The sequence below is a fragment of the Tenrec ecaudatus genome, chromosome 14, assembly GCF_050624435.1.
Source record: "Tenrec ecaudatus isolate mTenEca1 chromosome 14, mTenEca1.hap1, whole genome shotgun sequence".
Classification (NCBI taxonomy): Eukaryota; Metazoa; Chordata; class Mammalia; order Afrosoricida; family Tenrecidae; genus Tenrec; species Tenrec ecaudatus.
In genome coordinates this window covers 11,499,800-11,524,680 of record NC_134543.1, presented here as the reverse complement: position 1 = coordinate 11,524,680, position 24,881 = coordinate 11,499,800, and the positions used below count along the sequence as shown (strand labels likewise).

Sequence of the window (24,881 nt, the reverse complement as noted above, 5' to 3'; positions counted from 1 at the left end):
TTGAATGACAGGCCAGCAACACGTTTCTGGAACGGAGCATCTGCCTCCTTCGCTCTGACCTCCCCTTCTGCTAAGCAGGTGTGGGCTTGGCAGCTGGTTCTGGAGCTCTGTGGCCCAGCCTCCTGAAAGTCCGGGTTAGCCCTGCTGAGGCAAAGTCATTTTGTCTGAACTTGGGAGAGTGCCTTAGGAAGTTTGCAGGAGCCCTGTGGAGGGGTCAAGCGCCCAGTGCAGGACCGTACCCAGCCACCGCCTGGTTCTGTAAATAAAGTTTTATTAGGACACAGCCAGGCCCACTCTAGGGCTGGCTTCCTCCTGCAGCAGCAGCTGAGTTGCAAAGAGGCCAGGTGGCCTACAAAGACCAACATAGTTCCTCTCCAGTCTTTTATGGGGACGGACGGAGGGACATGGCAAACCTGAGGGCCAGAAAAGGCTCTAGCCTTAGAACCGGTGTTATCTGTGACACTACGAAGCTTCTAAAAAAGGCTGGACATTTGGTTTCCCTCCTGCCCCAGGCAATGGGAATGTGATGCCATCTCAGCCCCCTCCGTAGAGCTTCTGGGGATTGTCAGGGGGCTGAACATGGTGAGAGCGAGGGTGCTTCCTGGCTCATCCCCAATTGCTCTGAGGAATGTCAGGGGCGTGAGGGTGGGGAGGGTGGGGAGGGTGCATCCAGTCCCTGGGAAGGAGCCGCTGCCTTAGCCTCCTCCCCCAATTATTCTGAGGTGTGTCAGGAGAGGGAGGTGGCATCAGGGGGCCCTGGGAGAGAACTGCTTCTCTAAGGAGAGGGCACACTAGAGCACTAGCCAGATGCCCTGTGGTTTTGTCCCCTGTGCCACCCAGCAAGTCATGTCTCCTCTCTGGTCCTCCGTTTCCACATCTCTCGGTGAGGGCATTGAAGGGGCAAGCCTCCATGGTGCTGGGGTCGGCCTCTGCCCACCGTCTACCTGGGCTCGGCCTGTGCCTGGCCTTGAGCGTGACACCCCCCACCTGACAACCCCCCAACCCCCCACCTCTCTCCCGCAGGCTCTGTACATGTTCTACGCCCTGGCCATTGTGTGCGACGACTTCTTCGTGCCATCTCTGGAGAAGATCTGCGAGGTACGCGGGAGAGTCCTCGGGTCTCTGAGCACGCTGGGGGCGAGCGGGAGAAATTGAGGGTGTGGGGACATTCCTGTGAGGTCGGGGTGACATGAGGATGTGCTGTAGCGTTTGAGCCCCTGGGGCTGGGCAGAAGAAAATGCCCCCTCCCCAATCGTCACCCAGGACCTCTAGGTCCAGTGCAGGTGCTCACGTCAGCCAGATGCCCAGCTAAACTTGCAACTGGGCTGGAGGCTCCCAGCACCCGCTCCAGGTGGCAGGTAGAAGACTCACTGGGGGTGGAAGATGAGCTTAAAGGGTGGGGTGCCCTCTCTGTCCGGCTCCTTTTAAGTGGGCATGTTCTGCCTTCATTGTTCTGTTGGGTTTTCGTTTCTGTGCCCGTCCCCCTCAGACAAGACCCCAGTCTCCCCTTCCTCTGCTTTGGCTTCTCCTCAGGGAAAGAAACCCCTTTGGTTCAGCTCCTGCTGTGCGCCAGGGGGGTCCGCAGAGGGCCAGTGAGTGGCCCACAAACCCTCAGTCCTGGTCATTCACACCTCAATAATTCTCACCTAACAGACCAGACACAGCAATTCTTTTTTTTAAATCATTTTATTGGGGGCTCATACAACTCTTATCACAATCCATACATATATCGGTTGTGTAAAGCACATTTGGACATTCGTCCTCATCATTCTCAAAATATTTGCTCTCCATGCAAGCCCCTGACATCAGCTCCTCATTTTCCCCCTCCCTCGATGAACCCTTGATAATTTATAAATTTATATTATTATTTTGTCATATCTTGCACTGTCCAACATCTCCCTTCACCCACTTTTCTGTTGTCTGTCCCCCAGGGAGGAAGTTATATGTAGATCCTTGTAATCGGTTCCCCCTCTCTACCCGACCTTCCCTCCACCCTCCTGTTATTGCTACTCTCACCACTGGTCCTAAAGGGATCATCTGTCCTGGATTCCCTGTGTTTCCAGTTCCTATCTGCACCAGAGTACTTCCCCTGGTCTAGCCAGATTTGTAAGGTAGAATTGGGATCATGATAGTGGGAGGAGGAGGGAGGAAGCATTTGGGAACTAGAGGAAAGTTGTATATTTCATTGTTGCTACACTGCACCCTGACTTGCTCGTCTCCTCCCTGAGACCCTTCTGTAAGGGGATGTCCAGTTGCCTACAGATAGGCTTTGGGTCCCCACCCCGCACACCCCTCATTCACAATAATATGATTTTTTTGTTCTTTGATGCCTGATACCTGATCCCTTCGACACCTCGTGATCACACAGGCTGGTGTGCTTCTTCCATGTGGGCTTTGTTGCTTCTGAGCTAGATGGCCGCTTGTTTACCTTCAAGCCTTTCAGACCCCAGCCGCTGTCTCTTTTGATAGCCGCAGACACAGCAATTCTTATCTAAGAGATCAGACACAGCACATGTCCGGGAGGGCGGCTGGAGGAGGGACAGGTGTCAACAAAGAGACGTGCAGTTGGGGCATCGGAGAACTGATAGAAGCTGGTGAGCTGAGGAAAAGGGAGGGAGCCGAGCAGTGAGGCCTGGAGACCAGGCTATGTGAAGGCAGTGGGGCGGTCCGGCACAGCTGACTGGCAGGAGCTTGGGACCTGGGGGGGAACAGGCTGCCCAGTGAGGCAGCTGCCAGCTGGAGAGTTTGGCCCCACCTCCAACACTGCTCCCCTGCACCTGCGCTGGCCGCCGAACCGTCCACTCAGCGCGTCCATGCCCCTGAGGCTGGGTGGTCGCTTCTGTTTCAGAGGCTCCATCTGAGCGAAGATGTGGCCGGAGCCACTTTCATGGCTGCAGGGAGCTCGACCCCAGAGCTGTTTGCCTCGGTCATTGGTAAGGACTCCCCACCAGCCCGAGCTGCGAGCTCCAGAGGTCCCAGGGCAGGGGGAGCACTTGTGAGCCCTGAGCACAGTGGAGAGCTGGAGAGACAAGATGTAGATTAGTGGTTGCCTGGGGATTGGGGTGGGAAGAAGGGGGAGGGGCTCCTCATAGGCGCAGGGCTCCTTTGGGGGGGCGGGGGTTTGGGGGTGACTAACATGCTCTACAGTTAGGCTGGGGTGGTGATTGCACTAGCGAACCAGAAAACACTGAATTCTGGGAAATCGTGATGGCCATGCACGGCTCTCTCAATCAAGCTGGGAGGGTGGGCTGGAGGGGACCCCAAGGGCACTTCCGCCTCTGGCTTTGCTCTTCTCGCCAACACCGTGAGTGTTCTGTGGAGTGAGAACCAGTCCTCTCGGCCAGCCTGGGCCCGAGGGAGCGGCAGGCCTGCGGCCTAGGGCTGGAGGCCAGCGCTGTCTTCCCCCGTCCATCCATCCAGGCGTGTTCATCACCCACGGGGACGTTGGAGTTGGGACCATCGTGGGCTCCGCCGTGTTCAACATCCTGTGTATAATTGGAGTCTGTGGACTGTTTGCCGGGCAGGTCAGTGCCTCCTCTCCCCAGCCAGTCCTGCAGGGAAGCTGGGCGGGCAGTGGGCGGGGGGCGGGGGCGGAGGAAGGCACCCAGGGAGGCTGTCCCTGGAGGTCTCTCAGCCAGTCCCAGGGTGAGAGCTTCTTTGGCAGAAGTGAATCTTGTACAAGTCCTCCAGGAGCCCTGATCCTGTGGTTGATTCTGGAACTGTCTGGGGCCTGGCTCTGCCTTCAGCGCGTATCTGGCACCTTCCTGGACTTCACAGTCACTGGGGGACATTAGACTCGGCAGACCATGGCTGGCAGAGGGAGTACAGGGGGCAGCTGGGTCAGGCCGGGCATCAGGTGGACAGAGCCTCTGTTCCCAATCTGCCTCCACAGACAGCCGCTGCTGTGAACCATGGAACACCATTCTGAATATGATGGAGGGTGGGGGTGCGGGCAGCAAGGCGACTGGGTTAGGAGGTGCTCTGTGGCTGCCTTCCTGCACCTGTGCACCCCTGGGAGTTTGGGCAGGGTGGGGGAGCCCCCATCTCCTGGTAGTAGTAGCTGACGGCCCTGTGCTCGGCAGGTGGTGCGCCTGACGTGGTGGGCCGTGTGCCGGGACTCCGTGTACTACACACTCTCAGTCATCGTGCTGATTGCTGTAAGTGAACAACCCCCCACCCCGCTGTCAGGGTGGCCGGGACCTGCTACATCCCCAGGACCCCGGGCCAGAACCCCACGGCTCCCCCAGCATGGCCTGCATGTGCTGGCTAGAACCCCCACCCCCGTGTCTCCCTTCCCAAACTCTTATCCCTGACACCTTGGATACCTACACAGCAGCCCCCGGAACCATCTGGAAAGCCAGGCTGTGCAGCTAAGCTCAAGCACCCTGCTCCTCTAGGCCCTCTGATCCCCGCTGACTCTGGGAGGAGGCCAAGGCAACAAAGTGCAGGCTACAGAGCCCCCACAGGCCTGCCTGGGGCTCTCCGGTGTGGGAGCAAGCTGCCCCAAGTGCCTGTGCCCACCCCCACCCCCCCAGGAATTAAGTGTTGGTTAGAACTACATCAAAACCTTGTTTTTGTAAATTGGAATAAAAATCATTATTTAGCTGGGCAGTCAAACCTTGAGCCAAATGTGGGACTAACTAATGGGCTGGGACTGCTTCACATGGTTCTAGGCTGTGTGGCACCTGTGGTCCTCGCTGACTCTGAAAGCCAGGAGCCCTGCTACCCCAGCCCATGTATGAGGCCCTCTACTTTACCAGCAAGATGTCCTCATCAAGGACTGGTCCCCCCCATAACACGGCCAAAGTGAGGCAGATTCTCCCTGCCCTCACTGCTAAGGAACATTCTGGCTGTTCCTCCGGGATGGTTGTGTTCGTTCTGCCGACAGCCTAGGGTACAGCCAGTACTCTTCACCAACGCCGTAAGTGACAGCCGTCAGTTCTTTCTTCCCGATTCAGGGTCCAGCTCTCACATAGATATGAGGTGATAGAAAGCACCAGGGCTTTGGTCAGGCACACCCCCGGTCCTCAGAGGGACAGCTTTGCTTTTTATGACACTTTTTCAAAAGCGTGCTTTTGCACCAAATCTGCCCGATGCTATACATCTTTTGATTTCTTGGCTGCTGCTTCCGGGGGCGTTGATTGTGGAGCCAAGTAAAATGCGGTGCTTGGTAACTTCCGACTTTGCGCCGTTTGCAAAATGCTGTTTGCGGCCCCAGGGCAGAGGGTTTGTGTGCTTTGTGCTGAGATGGCATTCATGCTGAAGGCTGTAGTCTCTGATCTTCCTCAGTACGCGCTTCACTTTCAACCAGCAGGGTGGTTTCATTTGCATATAATCTGCATATCCCCTTTCTCCAATCCTGATACTAGGTTCCAGCTTCTCTGATGATGTGCTCAGCATACAGATAGAATCGGGAGAGGACACACCCTGACACGTACCTTTCCTGATTTTAACCCACATGATTTCCCTTTGTTCAGTTCAAGCAGCTACCACTTGGTCTGTGCACAGCCATGGTTCTCCACCTTCCTCAGGCCGCGACCCTTTAACACAGGTCCTCATGTGGTGGTGACCTCCAACCATAACATTATTTTTGTTGCCACTTCATAACTGTGATTTTGCTACTGTGGTGAATCTTAATGTAATTATCTGATATGCAGGATATATTAGGCGACCCCTGTGAAAGGGTTGTTTGACCCCCAAAGGGGTCACGACCCACAGGCTGAGAACCGCTGAGGTACAAGTTCTGCATGAGCACGAGGAAGAGTTCTGGAACCCCCATTCATCACAACAGCGGCCATCCATACAACATATATGTTTGTTGACATCTTTTCCACTTTTGAGATTTCTTGAATTTTGCAACTGTGCTCCAGAAATGAGGAGAGGTGCCTGCCGGGTGGGCTCCCTTCAGTCCACTTCCTAGGCTCTAACAAAGCCCCCTAAGCTGGAGCACCCCCCCCCCCACGGCGCAGGGTTCTGCTGGCCCTGGGTTTCTGCAAAGGGACATGAGCCTGGGTTCTGTAAAGCGAGGGGGGCTACATGCCTTGGTGCTGCATGCTTACCAGTTCCCATGGAGTCAGCTCCCGCCCATGCTGAGCCCTGGGTTCAGAGTGGAACTGGCTCCGAGAGATTTTCAGTAGCTGATTTTCAGGCAGTGGGTCACCAGGTTCCCCCTGGTGAACTTGAACCTCCTCCGACCTTTGGTGCATAGCTGAAGGCCAGTGGAAGTAACCTCTGCAGACTTAGGGGTCTGCCTTCCTGATTCATTTGCACTGAACATGCCCCTCCTTGTCTCTCTTGTCTTCCAGTTCATCTATGATGAGGAAATTGTATGGTAAGTTCTGCACCTTTGCTTTCCCGCTGTTCTTTTTGTTGTTGTTAGTTTACCTGATTCTGGTCTGTTGGGTTCATCGACTCATCCTTGTTACTTTTACAAACATAAACGTATTGAGCAAATAGAAGTAGAAATAGCAGCATCCTAAGCAACCATACCTTTCTTTATCCTAATCAAGTAACAAAAACCACATCCCCTAATACTCTAGTTATATCATAAAACTAAAATGGTTTTTTTAAAAAAAGGAAAAAAGATGTTCATTTGCGCAGGGATAAGCGTAAGACAGGTGGGACTGTGACACTGAGAATCCAGGAATGGGCCCAGGAGTCTAGGGGGCACAGGGAGAAGACAAGCTACCACAGCAGTGCAGTCAGGAAGGGGTGGGGAGTCTCAAATACTGTGGGAGCCATACAGCAGAAAACAAGATCAAATCCCTCCCTCACACCACATACAAGAAGACATCCCAGGCAAATGAAAGATCCGTCCAAAGCAAACATTTTTTAAAAAGAGTAACAGAACAAAATACAGGGACTGGCCTTTGATGCTGAGTTAGGGAATTACTCCTTCATGAAGACCCCCAAAATGCGCAAACTTCCACAGACAAGACAGACAGCTGCGTCCCGCTTGGAAATGCGTGAGTGCACGGGGTAATCAGCAGCCACACGAATGCCTGGCCTTGGGTGGTGAGGCAGAATCTGCATCCCCCATATGTGTGCCGTTGCTGCTGTGGCCCGGCACTCCTGGTGACCCTGTGTCCAGCAAATGAAGCACTTCTCGGTCCTGCGCCAGCTCACCGTGGTTCTTATGTGGAGGCCGGGCCTGCAGCAGCAGTGTGAACCCATTTCGTCAGGGACTCCCTCCTGTGTTCTGCCCCTCCACTTTCTTCCCCAGGGTCTGGCCTCTCCTGATCGATAGATCTGAAGTATGTGCGACGTGCCTGGCCGGCCTTGCTTCTCATGGCACTCTGGCTTTGCCTCTTCCAAAGTCAACATGTTTTTCCCAGCAGCCTGTGGTACTTTCAATGTTCCTCCCCACCTGATTACTTATGACGATGGCAACTGAGGACTTCCGGCTGCTGGAGGGAGCGGCTGGTCCCTGACTCCTATCCCAGCCTTGGCCCCGACTCTGGGGAAAATCTCTCCAGTCTCTGGGTCTCGTTTTCCCTGCTGTGTGCAGGGTTGGATGCTGCATCCACACAAATAAATAATAAACAACAACAACACCATTTGCCATGGGTCCGTCCTGATTCGGGGAGACCCCAGAGTAGCCCTGCCCTGCAGGGTCTGTGTGGCTGTGAGCTTTTGGAAACACATAGCCAGGCTACAGGAGGGTCAGAGAGCCCGTCCCAGCAAGACCCCTGACCCACTGCCCTTGCATTGACTGACCCATAGCCCCCGCTGCAGGGTGGAATAGAGCTGCCCTCAGACCCATAGCCCCAGCTGCAGGGTGGAATAGAGCTGCCCTCAGAGGGTTTCCAAAGGTGTAAATCGTTCTAAGTGTATGAACTGCCTCATCTTTCTCCCATGGCGCAGCTGGTAAGTTCGAACCACTGACCTTTTGGTTCGCAGGCAAGCAAGGATTGAGCCTGTGAGACTCTGGGTTTAACCTACCCTGAACCTTGGGGTGCAGTGACCCCGGATCCTCCTCTCTCTCACTCCTCATTCTCACTAATCAGGAGAGGGGAGTTTCCCAAGCCCTCCCCACCTCCTTTCTCAATCACCCAGAGTGTTTCAGATGGGGGCAGCAGAGGGCTGGGCACAGGCCAACAAAGACACCCCATCCTCCTCCTCCATCGTAACCCCATGTGCAGCAGGGGTGGGGTGAGGGCTCCCCGACTCTAACCACAGTCCCGCTTTCTCTTTGAGGTGGGAAGGCCTGGTGCTCATCATCCTGTATGTGTTTTATATCCTGATCATGAAGTAAGTGTCCTGCTCCCCCGTCTCCTTCTGGGGCTGCCCGCACCTTTTGCTGTTTCCACCCCTGCTGGCCAGCCCCAGGTCCCGGGTGGGCACCCCCCTGGGGACAGCCAATGTAGAAGAGGGGTATTCAGGCACCGTGGGCACAGCTGGCGTCCTCCCTGCTGTGGTGGCCCCTCTTTCCGTGCCTGAAACACAACACGTCACTGTGTTGTGCAGTGTTCGGAGCCTGCAGCCTCTCGTGGCTGCCGCGTGCACCTCCACCAGGGCACCACTCACACGCAGTACAGGGGTGTCAGGCCGGGATCCCTCAGGCTCCCCACAAGCGAGGGGTCCCCTCGCATTGTATCTATTGCCTCACCTCTCCACGGACAGTTGCCAAGAGCAGCTACCACCACCACTACCCCCACCCCGAGAGTGTTTTCTAAAAATGGGCGATAATCTACTGGATGGCAAGAGAACTGCCCTGTCGTGGCGTCTGAGTGCCTGTCCCCACGTGTCCAGCCTGAGGAGCTTTGAGATAGAGAGAGACTCTCAGAAAGATTGGCCATGCCGGGGTTGAGCCTCCCTCATGTCCTGGCTGAATTTTTTTCCATGAGGACTCACTTGTAACCCTGAAAGAGGCAAGCATACGTCATTTGGGGGCTGGAGTCCTCTTATCCACGCCTCCCCCCACGCCCCAGGAAGCCCACAAACAATCCAAAGGAGCAGGCCCTCACCCACTGCTTGTCATTCCACCTGTCAGTTCAGGTGGTAAACCCCCGACGGCCACCTGCCTCCCGCCAGGACACTGACAGGGCTACACTGGCCTGGCTGAGGTGGGGGGGGGGGGGGAAGGAAAGGGGCGGGAAGAAATCCAATCCAACATCCCCACCCCTAGGTCCCTGGGGCTGCCCTGACTTCCTGTCTTGGCCCTTGCAGGTACAATGTGAAGATGCAAGCCTTCTTCACCATCAAACAAAAGACCGTTGCCAACGGCAACCCAGTCAGCAACGAGCTGGGGGATGGTAATGATTACTATGACCTTCACTATGATGACCCTTCTGTGCCATTGCTGGGGCAAGGTAAGGCTGAGCAGACAGGAGGGGCGCAAACACAGTCCCTAAATCCACCCTCACCTCTCTCGACACACACACACGCACTCACACACACCCATACATGTGTCCCATTCATACCGCCACATGGTCACTCCCTCGGAGTGTGTTGCTGGCTGATGTCAGCTCAGACTCCACTCGCCAGTCCTACGCCGTCCCTGTGATCTGTTGCGGATTACAGTCCAGCATCATGACCGATGAGATTGCCGTGGGCTGCAGCTTGGAGATCGGTCATCAGCCCTTCCTCATCTGCTTCGGTCTGGAAGTTCTGTTGAGCCCTGGTTAGAAGCTGAACCATGGACAGACAGACCTCCACAGACATTCAGATGGCGGCTGTGCTGAGGTGCACTGACTGCGAATTGAACCGGCGTCTCCTAGGACAAAAATTCCACCACTGAGCCCTTGCTATGCCCCCACTGCCGGGACTTACCATTGGTATCTGTGTTAGTTGGGTAGACCAGAGAAACAAATCCAGAGGCACTCAAAGATGTGTACAAGAAAGAGCTTTATATACAAGAGTGATTGAGTATTGAGAAAACACCCAGACCAGTGGGTGGGAAGTCTTGTGGATCAGGTGGTGTTGTGAGCATCTCAGCGCGGCAGGGATTTCCATGCGGCTGCTCCAGCTCAGGGCACTAGCCTAGTTCCATGTGTCTTATCAGCTGCAATGTCTCCCAGGGAGTGAGCTGAGAGACAGTGTGTGTCTCCTGCATCCAAAGAGGAAATACAGGAGTTCCCAGAATCCTCAGGAGAAGGCCACGCCCACCCAGAGGCCTCATTGACTAGATCCTGATTGACAGGCTTGACTCCACCCCTACATTCTTCATCTCAAATTGACACCACTTGATGTAACTGCCACCGCACCTGAATGAGGAAGGAGAAGCAGGGTTTGAGGTGTTGCCCGTCCTGGTGTTTGCTTCAGTGGAGGAAGGACAGAGGGAAGGAGGTAGACAGAAGAGCAAACAGAAAGACAAAAAGCCATCCCTAGGACTTCCCCAAATTTCTTGAGGAAGGCTCAAGGCTGTAGTTGGCTCTCCTGACCCATGCCAAAGGCTGGCAGGCCAGACCTCAGGCCTTCCTGTCACTTCTCATGACCAGGGACGGCCAGGAGGGACCCACTGGTTCCTGGGCTGGGAGCAGTTGCCCAGAAATCAGCCAGGCCAAGAAAGACAACCACAGGGCGAAGCAGAAATGCCCCTCACCCACCCCCAGGCCCGGTCAGAGCCCCTTGCCCTGGGGGAGGACAGCCTTAGCTCTTAGCCCCCACATCTGTGAACTGGAGACCTGGACTCCAAGGCCAGCCCCTGCCTCTCTCTCTACCCGATCCTGATGTGACTCATAGCGACTCTAGAGGACAGCACAGAGTGGCCCCAGAGGGTTTCCAAGGTGGCCGCCCTAACGGAAGCCGACTGCCACAGGCTCCTTCTGTCATCTAGAGGACCCCACATTCTCTTGTCCTGACTGGCTGCTTCCTGGGACAAGCGGACCCACCCCCCATGTGATCTGCCCTGTCAGGGAGGCTTTGGGGAATGGAGTGCTCAAGTACCCCCCCCTTCCGGAGACTGCTCTGACTAACCAGTCAGGGACCCCCCAGAGTGTCACAGCAGAACTGTGCCCCGCAAGATTTTCAGTGGTGGTCGCCATGCCTTTCTTCTGAGGGACTCCGACCTCTAGCCCCTCCCAAAACAGCCAGCTGAGTGCATTTGCCCTTTGTCCCCACTGGGCTGCCTCCCTCCGAAACTTGAATAGGTTCTGCCGGCTGGCCAGGATAGCAAACACCAGGTCTTCCTCCAGCTTCCCTGGATCCCATTCCTCGGTAGTGCCGAAGGCCCCCTGGCCCAGGGGGGAAACCCTGGCCTTCATCCCTGGTCCCTGTGGCCCTGGGCCTGACAGACGTCTTTCAGACTTTTAGCTTCTGTTGATGCCACTGGTCGAGGTAGGTGATTGAGAGGGTCCGTGCGGAGCCTGCGTCTGAGACATCGGAGGGTACTTCTCTAGATTCTTTGCCCCGTATCCCACCCTTGGATGACAATGTCCCTGCTGCTCCTAGCCCTGTGTCCAAGAGGGCAGAGGACTCGGCTACTAGCCCATTCAGGAGGAAATCCAGCCCTCCACTTGGGCTGCTTCTTTGTGCCCCGTCTCCTCCCCTCTCCCTCCCTCCCACAAATTCATTTCCCCCCAAGTCTCTTCTCATCGGGAACAATTACTGGACCCCTAGAAGATCAAGACTTCCCACAAGCACAGGGGAAAGGAAGGCCTTGAGGCTCCTCTGACCAGGGGGACCGCCAGGATGAGCCTGCTCTCCCGGAATTGGAGGTGGGGACCCTAGAACGTGGATGTCGGGTCTTCTTGCTGTAGACGGAGGATGGCCCCTTCCCTCCCAGCCTCGCCCTGTCCCAGAGGGCCGGGTGAGAGCCACTCCAGTGTGCTGTCCCCCAGGAAATGGGTGCTGCTGAAACAGGAAGAGAAGACCCACAGGGATGCCTCGGTGGGCCCGAGGAAGACAAGCCTTTCCGGACACTGCCATCCTGTCCCAAGTGGTGTGGTCAGGGACTGTTGAGCCGACGATGTTAGAGTTCCTCAGCCCCCAGGCAGGACGCCCTCTAAGCACCACACACCGGCCCCACAGCACTGGCTCAGCTGTTCCTGCTGCCAAGGTGCCCAGGGGAAAGCCACCGCTCTGGTGCCCAGGCCTCCCGACTGCCAATGCAACAGTGAAAGCTCAGATCCCTGCTCTTAGAGAGCACCTTGATGTTTTCAGATGGGCCCAGCTCCCCAAGTCGACGAGGATGGGTTCCTTGTGGTCCAGTCCATTAATCTGTTTTCTGAGACTTTTGCATTGCGGGGGGCGGGGGGAACAACAACAAAAACCAGCTCAAACCCACTGCCATTGAGTTCATGCCGACTTGGAGGGATCCTATAGCACAGAGTGCTCGGGGTGGGGGCGCAGAGGGGGGTTAAGGCTGTGCACCTTCATGGGAGCACAGCCTCATCTTTCCCCCGCTGACATGGCTGGTGGGTTCAAACTGCTGACCTTACAGTTAAGAGCCAGTACATCATCAGGACTCCTGCTCAGAAAACAAGCCCCAGTGCACCCAGGAAAGGTCCTGGGGACCAAAGCAGGAAGACACCCCGTTCCAGACGTCAGAACCAGTCTGTCCTCGCAGCTGAAGAGCCAGGAGTCCCTGGACCGCTGTCCACAGCTTCATACCAAGCTGGCCTAGCTCAGAGGGCTTACCAAGGGACCATCCCAGGCCTTTGTGGAACTGGGGACGACTTTGACTTGGGCCGGGCAGGAAAGGGCCCATACCTAGCCTGTGTGCTGAACTCTGGGGGGAATGTGCTGTCACTGAGCTACCTTCTGGACAGCCCCTCGGGGCTTGGTGGGCAGTGCCAGGACGTGGTGCCTGGAGATCAACTATTGGGGCTGCCATCTCGAAAGGCTGCCTCGGAGCCCAGTGCTCCCCAGCAGGGCCATGACAGGGTTGTGTCTACAGGGCAGGTGTGGGCAGCTGGCCCCAAGGTGGCCGCTTCCTCCAGCCTCTGAGGCGGGAGCTCCTGAGCAGGGGGCTGCTGTGGACTCAGGCCTGCCTGATGAGGAGCTGTCACACCACCAGGCGAGGGTCATAAGCAGGCTAGAGACCCGAGCTAACCTGTAGAAGCCCCTCTACTAACCCGCTCCTCTTCCAATAACCATGGCGCAAGCTCTGGGCGCCCGCCACGCGCTAACCATATCTGGCCCTGGCTGCCGACGACCTCTGTCTCCTTAACGCCGCTCCTCTTCTAAATTGTAAGTAAGCTGCTTTCACCCACGCCATCCACATGCATTTCTCTAAAATGCCACAGCCCAGGCAGAGCCCTGCCCGGTGCCCACCTCACCGGAGGCTGGCAAACACCTCCAACAAATGCATGGCCTGCCTGCCTTCTCTAACCCACACGCCTCCTGTCTGCCGAGCCTTGCTGGTGTGTGTGTGTGTGTGTGTGTGTGTGTGTGTGTGTGTGTGTGTGTTTGTGCCATTAACTCACACACGGGTTTGTCCCCTACACCTAGCCCCTGGTGCCCCCACTACCTGTGAGGAACCCTCATGGTCAGTTGGGGACCAGGGGAGAACATATCTGCTCACTGGGGAAACACAGTCTGCTTGGGTGTGCTGTGTTCCTGAGTTCAGTTTCTAGAAACTTCTGGGGCTCTGGAGTCACATGTCAAATCCCCTAGCCCAGGACATGCCTGTTACAGTTACAAATAGGAAACAAGCCTGGGCACGGGAAGGCCTTGTTCTGCCTCCTGAGGGACGGTGGGTCAGACAGAAGCAGTCTCACTCATGAGGCTGTTGGTTTGGGCCAAGCCTCCAGGCTCAGCTCTGTGTGCCCTTGGGCCAGCAGGCTGCTCTCAGGGATGGGGCATATGCCCCATCGAGGCCCTGTGAACCAGACAGGGTCCCAAAGAGCAGGGAGGCGCCCCTTCCCTAAGGGGTAGAGATGGTCACCACCAAGTGAGTCCCAGGGACAAGGGACCGTGTGGGACAGGAGAGTCGGTACTGCCCAGGGCTTTCCCCAGCATTTCCTGCCCCAGGTGACCCTGTCCGTTTGTACAGTTTCATCTGCACCTCTGATACCAGAAGAGGAACAGGCTCCCACACAGCCACCGTCCTGGGGGAAAGGTGGCAGGCACCCCATCTGCAGCTGCCCCCAAACCTCTTGCCACAGTGTCAATTCCAACCCATCCTGTGTAGGGCTTCCAGGCTAAACCTGCATGGGAATCTCGGCTTTCCTCTCACAGAGTAGCTGTGGGCTTTGAACTACCGACTTTGCCATTAGCCGCCAGCATTTCTCCCATAGCATCACCCGGCTCCTTGCAGCTGCCCAGCTCCAGGCGAAAGACCTTGGAAGCTAGCCAGCTGGGGAGAGCCTCAGGAGGGAAGGGCATGCACAGATGGAGGGGCTGGGGTGGGTGTCTGCTGAGTGACCCTGGAGTAGGGGGACCACAGGGCCTGCTTAGCACACCAAAATGGCAGGTGTTGCAGAACCAGTGGCCCACTTTGATGAATGGGAGGTACTGAAGCAAGTCGCTCCAGACTGGCTTCCAGGGGAATGCTGGCTGCCAGGCCCACAACCACATGCCGTGCCAGCCCTTGAGTGTGTCCTCGGGCGATGCCTTCTCTAAATGGCGCTGTGTTCCATAGTGAAGGAGAAGCCGCAGTATGGCAAGACCCCCGTGGTGATGGTGGACGAGGTAATGAGCTCCAGCCCGCCCAAGTTCAACTTCCCAGAGGCGGGCTTGCGCATCATGATCACCAATAAATTTGGACCCAGGACCCGCCTACGGATGGCCAGCAGGATCATAATTAATGAGGTAAGCCCGGCAATCCCTCCCGACCATTGGCCAAGGCTGTGGCTAGCCTTGCCCTCAGACAACGTACACTGGAAAGTAGATTGATGTAGCTGTGGTTACGTGAAAACTTAACACCTTGCTGTTTGTTCTCCCTCTTGACTCTACTTTTTTTAATTAATCATTTTATAAGGGGGCTCTTATGAATCTTATTATCATTTAATTGTATTAAGAACATTTGTACCATCAACTTTTCAAAAACGTTTTCTTTCTACCTGAGCCCTTGGTATCAGCTCCTCTTTTTACCCTCCCAACCCCCACTCTCCCACCCTCATGGGTCCTTGATCAATTATATATTGCTGTTGCTATTTCATGTCTTACACTGCCCGTTGTCTCCCTTCACCCATATTTCTGTTATTTGTCCCTCTGAAGGGTGGACTATATTTACAACCTTGTGATGGGTTCCCCTGTTCTCCCCTTACCCACCCTCCACCTCCACCACACCCCTACCCTCAGGATATCACTACTCCCACTACTGTTCCTGAGGGTTTCATCTGTCCTGAATCCCATGTGTCAAGAGCTCTCATCCATACCAATGTGTGTACTCCGGCCTAGCCGGGTTTGTAAAGTAGAACTGGGTCATGGTAGTGGGGGGTGGGTGGGTGCAGGAAGCATTCAGGAACTAGAGGAATGATGTGTTTTGTCGGTGCTACACGGCACCCTGGTTGAATCATCCCTTCCTTGTAACCCTTCTGTGGGGGGATGTCCAACTGTCTACAGATGGGCTTTGGTTTTCCCCTCCAAGCCCCCTCATTCACATCGATATAATTGTTTATTTTGGAGCTTTTGATACCTGATCCTGTTGAGACCGCATGATCACACAGGCTAATGTGCTTCTTCCATGTGGGCTTATTTGCGTCCCTGTTGGATAGTCACTTGTTTAACTTCAAGCCTTTAAGACCCCAGACACTATATCTTTTGATAGCCGGGAACTATCTACTTTCCTCACCAGCTTTTCTTGTGCACCCATTTTGTTTTCAGTGATCGTGTCGGGAAGGTGAGCATCACAGGATGCCGGGTTATTAGAACAAAGAGTTCTTGCCTGACTCACTTTAAATTTGACCTGGTTTTTTAAGTTTCGGCTTTCTTTTCGATTGAGGTGTTTCTGTTTTATTTTGTTTTTGTTGTTGGGTTTTTAGTTTTTTGTACATTTTTCTTTATATGAAATCCAGAATAGGTAAATCTGTAGAGATAGTGACTTAGAGATGTGGGGGAAATGGAGTACTAATAATAATCAAGAAATAATCTGATAATCTCAAGAAAGAAAAAAATGTTCTGAAATTAATTGTGGTGGTGATCACACACCCTTTTAATATGATGAAACCATTGAACCTTATGGTCATGGGAATCACATGTCAACAAAGCTTTAAAATCACAGAGAATTAATCGTTAAAAATTAAAATAATAATAATACTTGAGGTAAGAAGAGCCAAGGGTCTTGGGTAGTTCAGACACAGAGGCCATGTCCTAATTGTTAGGACTCTTCTTGGCGATGGGGCCCAGGGTGTCTGCCGCCAGGCTGCACCTTGATGCCTCAGTGGTTCTTCACTCTGCTCATGGCCCAAGGTTGGAGGTTCAAACTCACCAACCGTTCTGCAGGAGAAAGCCGTGGCTCCCTGCTTCTGTGAAGACAAGGGCCTTGTAATCCCCACGGGCAGTTCTACACTGTGCTATAGGGCGGCCACTAGAAAGGCCTGACTCAGCCACAACTGGTTCGGTCTGGTTTGAGTGCCTCTGGAAACCTCCGCATCAACCACTGTTAGCAGGTGGTCCACTCAGGTGGGATTTTCACTCGGGCAGCAAGCAAATCTGCTGCCTGCAACGTGGCTCTGAGCACTCTTTCAGGTACGAGAATGGAACCCCAGGAGCTCTGCAGGTGTAGTGGGTTATGTGTTGGGCTGATAACCACAAGGTCAATGATTCGAAACCATGTGACCCTTCCCGGGAGCAAGCTGAGGCTTTCCACTCCCATCGAGAGTTCTAGTCTCAGAAACCCACAGCAGCAGTTCTGCCCTTCCCTTTGGACTCATCATGAACCAGAATCGACTCGGTGACAGTGAATGTGAATAAAACTAATTGGGGAAAGGCTAGCCTCAAGTGTGCATTGCATCTTTAAAACGCGATTTAGGGCAAGACTGAATGCACAACTCTTCTCTACAGATGGAACATTCTAGAAGGAAACCCAAGGCTGGTGAACATGATTGCCTCGGGGGAGAAAGTTGATTTTCACTCTACAGCCTCTCACTCTGCTTAAACTTGGTTGCATGTCTCATTCTCATTTGAAAAATAATCACTAGATAACTTTGGCTATTCTTGAAAGGACAATAGTAGATCAGAGATAACAGGCTCTTTGCAGCTGAGTGCTTAACCTTGGTGCGCAGGGGCCCTTACGGAAGGACTTCAGATGTTGGTTGATAGCTAATAATTGGTACTTAGTGGAATCAAGCTGATAGGGGTGAGCTGTTAACACGTTGATTATATATAAGAATGGCTGTTTACTTTGATTGCATATATAAGTTGCGGGGGAGGTGATTATTAAGTAAGGGAAACACCGTTCCAATCTTTGCATCATCCGGAATCATTTTGTACCAACTCAGTAGCATTTGAATCAATGACATTTTCCTGAGGCCTGGCTGATTTTCAGGAACATGATCATTGTGTTGACTGAAAGCTAGGGTGGGTGTTGAACAGTTATGAAGCCTTTGGGGATCTGGCTTTACAGGGCTATAGATTTCTGTGACCTGAGTGGCCAAGGACTTCATGGGATTTGGGTGAGCCGGTGGAATGCCGGTTTGACATTTCCCTGTGTTTTAAGAAGCCGGGGAAAGCTCATCTTCTGGCCCATTGGACTCTATCCACCCGGAAGGCAACCTGAGGAGCCAGAGTGCTGGGCTCAGGTCTGAGGAGGCTTGAGTGTCCATCTTGAATTAGCCACTGACCCCCCTTGACCTCCCTGGGCTCTGTTCCTCTCCCTTAACCTGTCAGTCAGGATGTATCAAGCTCCAACAATGTCGGGGATGCAGATTTGACCTGCTCGTGGCTGCAGGCCAAGCAGTGTCTTTAGGGGAAGTCACCCAGAAGGGGGTGAGGCGAAGCAACCCTACAAAATGCCCAGTTCTGAAGCTGTTTCCGAGGCCCCCGAAGCTCTCAGACACTTCCATTGTCTGACTTCCAGAACAAGACAGAGAAGTGTGTGAGGCTGAATTGCACCCCCAGGTGGGCCCCCAAGGCGGATGCTCTTAATTGTCATCAAAGATGGTGGAGCAGCCCACTGAGGGGCCAGTAGGGGGATGGGTTCTAGGTGGAGTCCCCATGGAATACAGGTTCTGGATTAGGCTGCCGACTGCAAGGTCAAAACCACAAGATGGAACATTCTACTCCCATAGAGAGTTACCATTTGGGAAACTCACAGGGCCAGTTCTGCCCAGTCCTAGGTGCTGACATGAGTCCCATTGACTCGATGTCATGAGTTTGGTTTTGGTTGGGGCGGGGTACGAGGTACTAAGTGGGTACTTGTGTTGTCAGGTGTGGTTCAGTAGATTTTCAACTTACAGCCACCCCACATGACCAAGCAGACCTGACCCACAGGGGTTTCCAGGCGATACATTCAATATTCTTGTATTTTTGATAAACCAAGTGTTTTTCGATAGGTTTTACAGTCTCAAAGGGGTTCACAGTGGGGTCCGGATATTCTTCAGCAGCGTCATGATTCAAATACATGGATTATTCTTTGGTCTTCCTTCTTCATCGTCCAACGTTCACATGCATAGGGGGTGGTTGAGATCGCCTCGTTGTAGCCTATGCCTCTGACAGCAGAACATCAGGTAGCTCTCCATAGTCCTTTCTCCAAGGACCATAGTCTCTGTAGGTTCCTGTTGAGGGTGAGTTGTTAAGATCTCCCTCCTTTCCACACTCGACACTATGAAGTTGCTACCGAACCTCATCTTCTTTCCCCTTCTGGCCTGGGGCAGCTAGATGGTGATGGAGAACCCTGTCAGCCAGCAAAGGTCACTCCTGACCATGGCGTGCTCTGAGTGCTGCCTTCTCTTTGGAGGAAAGAGTTTTCATTTCCACCCCTCCCTAGACTTCCTGGGTCAGAGGTTCCCCCTGGGACTGACAGGAAGGCAATTCCCCTTTAAGTGCTTCCCCTTGAAGTGGTAATGATTTCTTCCTTTTTTCTTTTCTTTTTATGAACATTCCATGACTACAAGGGTAGGCTTTGAGCCTGCAATTACTGGGGATTGCCTTAGGGACACATTGCTGTCCCTTGGCCTCCTGCTGAAGTAATTGGAAGGGAACTATGGGACCATTATATAAGGGTCATTACCCACAAGGCTGTAAATATTCCTGAAACTAGAAAAAGGTGACTTGTGTCAAGGCTACACTTGGGGGTTGAGGGGATGTAGACCTGTTGGTTTCTAGAAATGCTGCCGCTCTCTCTTCCCCTCATTTAGAAAACTAAGCCAAACCCCAACCCATAGCGATCCTGGCAGACAGACCGGAAGGGCTAGGTTTAGCAAGACCATAGTCTTTATGGAGGGGGGCTCTGATGGTGCAGTGAGTTCTGTGTTGGGCTGTTAACCACAAGGTCAGTAGTTCAAATCCTCTAGCTGCTCTGGGGGAGAAAGGTGAGGCTGACTTCTAGCATACAGAACTAAAGCCTCAAAATCCCTAGGGAGCAGTTCTGTTCTGTCCTAGAGGTGCCTGTGAGTGAGAATGACTCCAGGGTAGTTGGGTTGGTTGGTTTTTTGTTTGTTTGGTTGAATCTTTATGGAGGCAGAGTGCCACGTCTTTCAGCTGTGGAGCAGCTGGGGATTCACCTCACCAGTCTTTCAGTTTGCAGCCATCAGCATTGGTTAAACCACCAAAACCAAACACCATGCCATCAAGCTGATTCTGACTCAGAGTGACCCTACATAGTGTTACCAAGGCGCCTAGTCTCCTCATGGCCTTGAACCGCCGACCTTGCAGTCAGCAAGCCAGTGTTTACCCAACAGCACTGCAGGGCTTCTCTCCTGGTTGAGTAGAGAGACCCAGGAGCCCTGCTTGGAGCTAAGGAAGGAGACAGCCTTTGTCTGTAGCCACGATGCGGGGAGGACAAGGCAAAGCCGGAGGAGGGGGTGCTGTGTGCTTGATCATGGCCGCTCACCGCGGAAAGCACCCTCATTGGACATGACCCTGAGCAGAAGAGACCGTGCAAGTGGCCCAGTAAGATGCTCATCACAGTTAGTTATAGGGAAAGTGCAGATTAACATTCAAAACACAGTTGCCCGCTTCCATCGGGCCAGGCCCGACTCGCACCAACCCCACAGGACAGGGTAGACCTGTGTTCTGGGGTTTCCGAAGCTCTGAAACTTTGGGGATCGGGCAGTCTCATCTTTCTTCCACAGAGCAGCCGGTGCCTTTGAACTGCCCACCTTGAGGTGACCCGCTGAGCGCGTACCCAACAGCACCTCCAGGGCTCCCTCTCCCCACCTCTGACAGCCACTGATAAGCTTTGGTCTCGGTGCACTTGCCTGTCTAGAGCGTTCTTCTAAGAATCGTGTCATCTTTGTCCAATATAAGGGTACTTTTGTGGGTTTTTTGGTGTGGGATCGCTCAAAAACTTAGAGCCCTCTGGGGCTTTTTCTGTGACAGTCTCCCAGTGCCCACACTGAGAGGAAGCTTCCTGGGATGCCCGGGTGAAGGCATGTTGCGTGACACTGGGAACAGAAGCCTGGATTCTGCCCAATCCCAAAGGCTTCCTGGTCACGGAGCGGATTCCAAGACCTTTTGCCTGAGCCCATTCTCAGGCACACCAATCCGCAGAGATGATAACGCAGAAGCGTTTCGGGGGGTGGGGTGTGTGTGTGACATACTGTACCATATTCAGCACCTGTCTTACCTTCTGTCCGCACAGCGGCAGAGGCTGATCAACTCAGCCAACGGTGTGAACGGCAAGCCGCTTCAAAACGGGCGGCACGAGAACATCGAGAATGGGAACGTGCCGGTGGAGAACGCCGCCGAGAGCCCGCAGCAGGACCAGGAGCAGCAGCAGCCCCCGCCGCAGCCCCCGCCGCCGGAGCCCGAGCCCGAGCCTACTTTCCTGTCCCCCTTCTCCATGCCCAGTGAGTTCAGGGATGCCGGCCGAGTGGCCGGGGACCCCTGGGTGGGGCGGGCGGCTTACAGGAATCGAAAATTGTTGCCTGCCGTTCCGGAAGCTAGAAGCCTGCATTGGTGTGTCCGCCAGGCCACGTCCCCTCAAGGGTCTCCAGAAGTCCTTCCTAGGTTCTGCCAACTCTGGGGAGCCCAGGGTGCAGGACTGGTATGTGAGGCAGAAGGGCATTCCCCTATAGGCTTTCTGCTCACCTGGGCCCCTGGAAGGCATCTCCAGGGGGCAGGGGGTGATGGCAGAGGGGAGAAGTGTCCCCTCTGGCCAGCTTGGGAGCCAGGACACTTTAGGCTGTCTAGGAGCGACCCTAAGGCAGGTGAGATCTGAACTGTCGGAGAAGCACCTGTAAACGTCCACCTCTCTAGCACTGCTCTGTGGCTGGCGCCCCGTGCCTTCTCTGAGACTGCAGAGATTTTCTCTAGAGTGCTCCCCACTTCCTGCTGAGCCCTCCCCAGATGGGCTTTCATGCCCATCATTCGGTGGGCAGTCTCGGTAAGGCAGCCTAGGCCTCTCCTGTTCAGCACCTCCAGTCTCCGCCATGACCTAGTTCCCAAACTGCTTCCACATCGAAGGTCTCGCTGGGGTAGCACCCACATTTCTCTCTTAGAGCAGCACCCCAGATTTTGTCTTATTGACCTCAAGCCAAGGGCAACGCACTGCCATCAAGTCCTTGCCAACTTGCAGCAGTCCTGTAGGACAGGGCGGAGCTGCCCCGTCCATGGGTCTCAGTCACTGACTCTTGCTCTCACAGAAATCCCACGAGTGAGTGGCTAAGACCATCACATTTACTTTCTCACAGTCTTGAAGGAGCCCTGGTGGCACAGTGGTTACACATGGGGCTGCTAACCGCAAGGTCAGCAGTTCAAAACCACCAGCCGCTCGCCAGGAGAAAGGTGAGCCCTTCTACTCCCACAAAGATTGGCAGTCTGGGAAACCCACGGGGGCAGCTCTACCCTGTCCCACAGGGTCGCTGTGAGTCCGCATGCACTGGACGGCCGTGAGCTTGGGTTTTGGAGAAGGCTAGGAGTCTGAATTCAGCACACGGCTCTAGGAGAGCGCTGTCTCCCTCCGCCAGCTCCAGCCCTGCGGGAAGCTCCTTGTCCCTTCGGAGCTTCTGCTCCTGAGCATCTTCCTGAGGCTGGGCAGCTCTCTTCCCCAAGCCCTGCCTGCTCCCTGGCTTCTTGCACCTCTCTTCTAAATCTCACTGGGGATTGGGCTCAAGGCACATTCTACAGGAATCCTGCCTCATTACCATGAACGGGGGACTCCTTCCCCAATGAGAATAGAGCCACAGGCTCCCAGGTTAGGGTCGAATCGACAATGCTTATTTTGTGGGGATACAGCTGAGTGGGATAAAGCCGGGGCTTCAGGTTCCCGGAACCACGAGCTGGCTGTGTGTCTGCCCAGAGGGGGCCAGGCACAGGCTGTGCCAGGGAGGAAGCCGAGGGGGAAGGATGGTCATTGCCTGAGCCTACCCCTACCACCCTGCCAGCTCTGGACCCCTCAAACTCTCTGCCATCGAGTCGATTCCAACTCAAAAGCAACCCGACAGGACAGGGTAGAGCTGCCCCTGTAGGTTTCCAAGACTGTCACTCTTTACAGGAGTCAAAAACCTGGTCTTTCTCCTGAGGAGCTTCTGGTGGTTTTGAACTTCGGACCTTGCATTTAGCTGCCCAATGTGTAGCTACTGTACCACCGCAGCTCTGGGCCAATTTGCATCCTATCTCACCACAATTTTTGTTTTGGGTGTTGGTGTGGGGGGTGATGACATTCTAAGCCTAGCCAGTGGTGACAGAAGGCACCCTGTTGACACGGAGCTTTGAGCATTTGGCTCCTAACCTAAAGGTCAGAGGTTCAACCCCACCAGTTGCTGAAAGGAAGATGACAGCCTTGGAGACCCCTCGTGCTGAGTGGAATCACTGGCAGTGGGGTTCCAGTCTAGAATCAAGGTGTCCTGATGGCGCAGTGGTTAAGCCCTTCTCCGCTCACTAGGGAGTTGGAGGTTGAAAGCCACCAGCCACGAAGAGGCAGTCTGTGCACGGTGGGAGCAGTTCTACCCTGTGTCCTCGGCTCCCAGGAGTGGGGATCGGTGTGACACTCACAGGTGCGGCTTGGTTTGGGTGGTCCGAGATTCTCAGTCTCAGCATTACTCGGAGCGGCAGGGTTCAGGGGCCTGTTCCTTCATCCACCGCGCAGACTCCCCACACACCACGAGTTAGCCAGCCAGCCCCTTACGTGCAATGTCTAACCGCGAACAGCCCAGATGCCTTTCTCTGAAGGTTTCCATCAGCAACCGAACCTGCTCTTCATTTTATTTTGCCTCCGTCATGATGAGCCATCTGTTTTGTTAGAGTTCGTGCTAAAAAGAAGAGAAAACATGCTCTCCCCCCGCCCGCCACCCCCTCCCCTCACTGCACACACATAATTAAAATGCCATGCCTACTTCCAAGGAGACGTCTGAGCACTCAGTGAAAGAGACGGCGCTCCTGCTTATGTCTGAATGTCCGCCGACGGTACAGGTGGGCATTTCGCAGATGCCCCTGTGGCTGCTGCTCCAGTCCTGGGTGTAGACACAGACCAGAAGCCTGCCGATCGATGCCAGCTCCCAGGAACCAGATAGGACAGAGGAGAGTCTCGTGCTGGCAAAGTGGAGGGGCAGCGACAAAGAGGAAGGCCCTTCGCCAGGTGGATTGGCACAGTGCCTGCCACCATGGGCTCAAGCACAAAGACCGTGACGGCACCGACCACAGTGACAGCAGGTGATGGGAAACCAGGTGTCCGAGCCTTAAAGGCCGGTGGTTTCTTTTTCTCTCGTGAAGGAAGAAGGCGCCCTGAGAGCAGGGCGCCCGCGGCTCTCTCATATGATCATTATCCACTTTCGCTCAGTCCTTCGACCCTTCACTCCAGGCTTTGTCTCCAGGGTGGCCGCGTGGCTCCCGCAGTTCCCGTGTATCCATGCTCCAGACAGACAAGGAGCACGGGCAAGAGGCACAGCCGCCTGGGACTGTCTCCTCTTATGAGGATGCGATTGATGTTCCCAGACGCCCCTCCACGTGGATGACGTCTTCCACTCTCGTGTCTCGTGATCCAGAACTGTCCACAGCTACCACTAACTGCACAGGGACCTCTTTCGTCGCTGGGAACCTACTGTCTCAAGCAGGAACGGGTTTTCTTTAGTAAGAAAGGAGGGTGGGCATGATTAGATGCAGCTATTCCCAGCAAAGGCCCAGGGTGGCCTCTCTTCGGATCACGTGCCCAGCCCTGAGCCCCTGTCAATCCAATGGTGACAGGCGTGTTGTCTTGTTCACTGTTGGATGCTTCCATGCTAGATTGGTGCTTCGCACAGAGAATACGCACAGTAAATGCTTACTGAATAAATGACTGGACTGGCTGTATTGTGGCCTAGCCCTAGGGCTAGGAGGTCACGTTAGCTCTGTCTACACCAGCCCAGAACTGGTGTGTGATAGAGTTAGCTGTAGATAAACCCACTTGGTTCCAGCAAAGGGGATGGAAAGCTGGCTAGAAAACAGCGGTGCATGCCCACTTGGCGACTGACTCCTTGAGAGGCCAATTCACATAGCCAAACTCTGATGGATCGGGAAGCTGACCTACAAAGTTACAATGAGTGGTGGGTTTGGCAAGATCCTGTGAATGTGGGCAAAGCCTTAGAAGCTGAGGGCACTGTCACCAACAGCCATAAATATTTTACACACACACACAGGTATCTGTAAAAAGGCAGCAAAATTCTCATGAATTAACATGACATACCCAATTACAGTGTTACATAGACAATCCATCTTAGAAGATGCCAGACTGACAGAATGCTTCTTAGAAGTGAGGATGGCAAGACTCTAGCTCGCTTACTTGGGCCTTGGACATGCGATGGATGAACACGGTAGCCACACCGGTGGGTTCGGATGGCCCAGTGATCATGGAGATAGCAACCTCTCCTTTGGTTGCTTGTGTGTATAACGTCTCACGAGTGGGAGCCAATTTACTG

General features: G+C 54.3%; 1 protein-coding gene across 1 annotated transcript in view; it reads left to right on the top strand.

Annotated features, from left to right (window-relative positions):
* Positions 1-24,881, top strand: part of SLC24A4 (solute carrier family 24 member 4) — a 161,265-nt gene that overhangs the window by 126,394 nt on the left and 9,990 nt on the right. Inside the window, exons 4-12 of the mRNA XM_075531490.1 lie at positions 1,024-1,098; positions 2,849-2,933; positions 3,421-3,524; positions 4,083-4,157; positions 6,306-6,331; positions 8,197-8,250; positions 9,169-9,311; positions 14,525-14,694; positions 20,630-20,837. Of these exons, the coding sequence (XP_075387605.1) occupies positions 1,024-1,098; positions 2,849-2,933; positions 3,421-3,524; positions 4,083-4,157; positions 6,306-6,331; positions 8,197-8,250; positions 9,169-9,311; positions 14,525-14,694; positions 20,630-20,837 (940 nt within the window). The remainder of the gene's footprint in view (positions 1-1,023; positions 1,099-2,848; positions 2,934-3,420; positions 3,525-4,082; positions 4,158-6,305; positions 6,332-8,196; positions 8,251-9,168; positions 9,312-14,524; positions 14,695-20,629; positions 20,838-24,881) is intronic.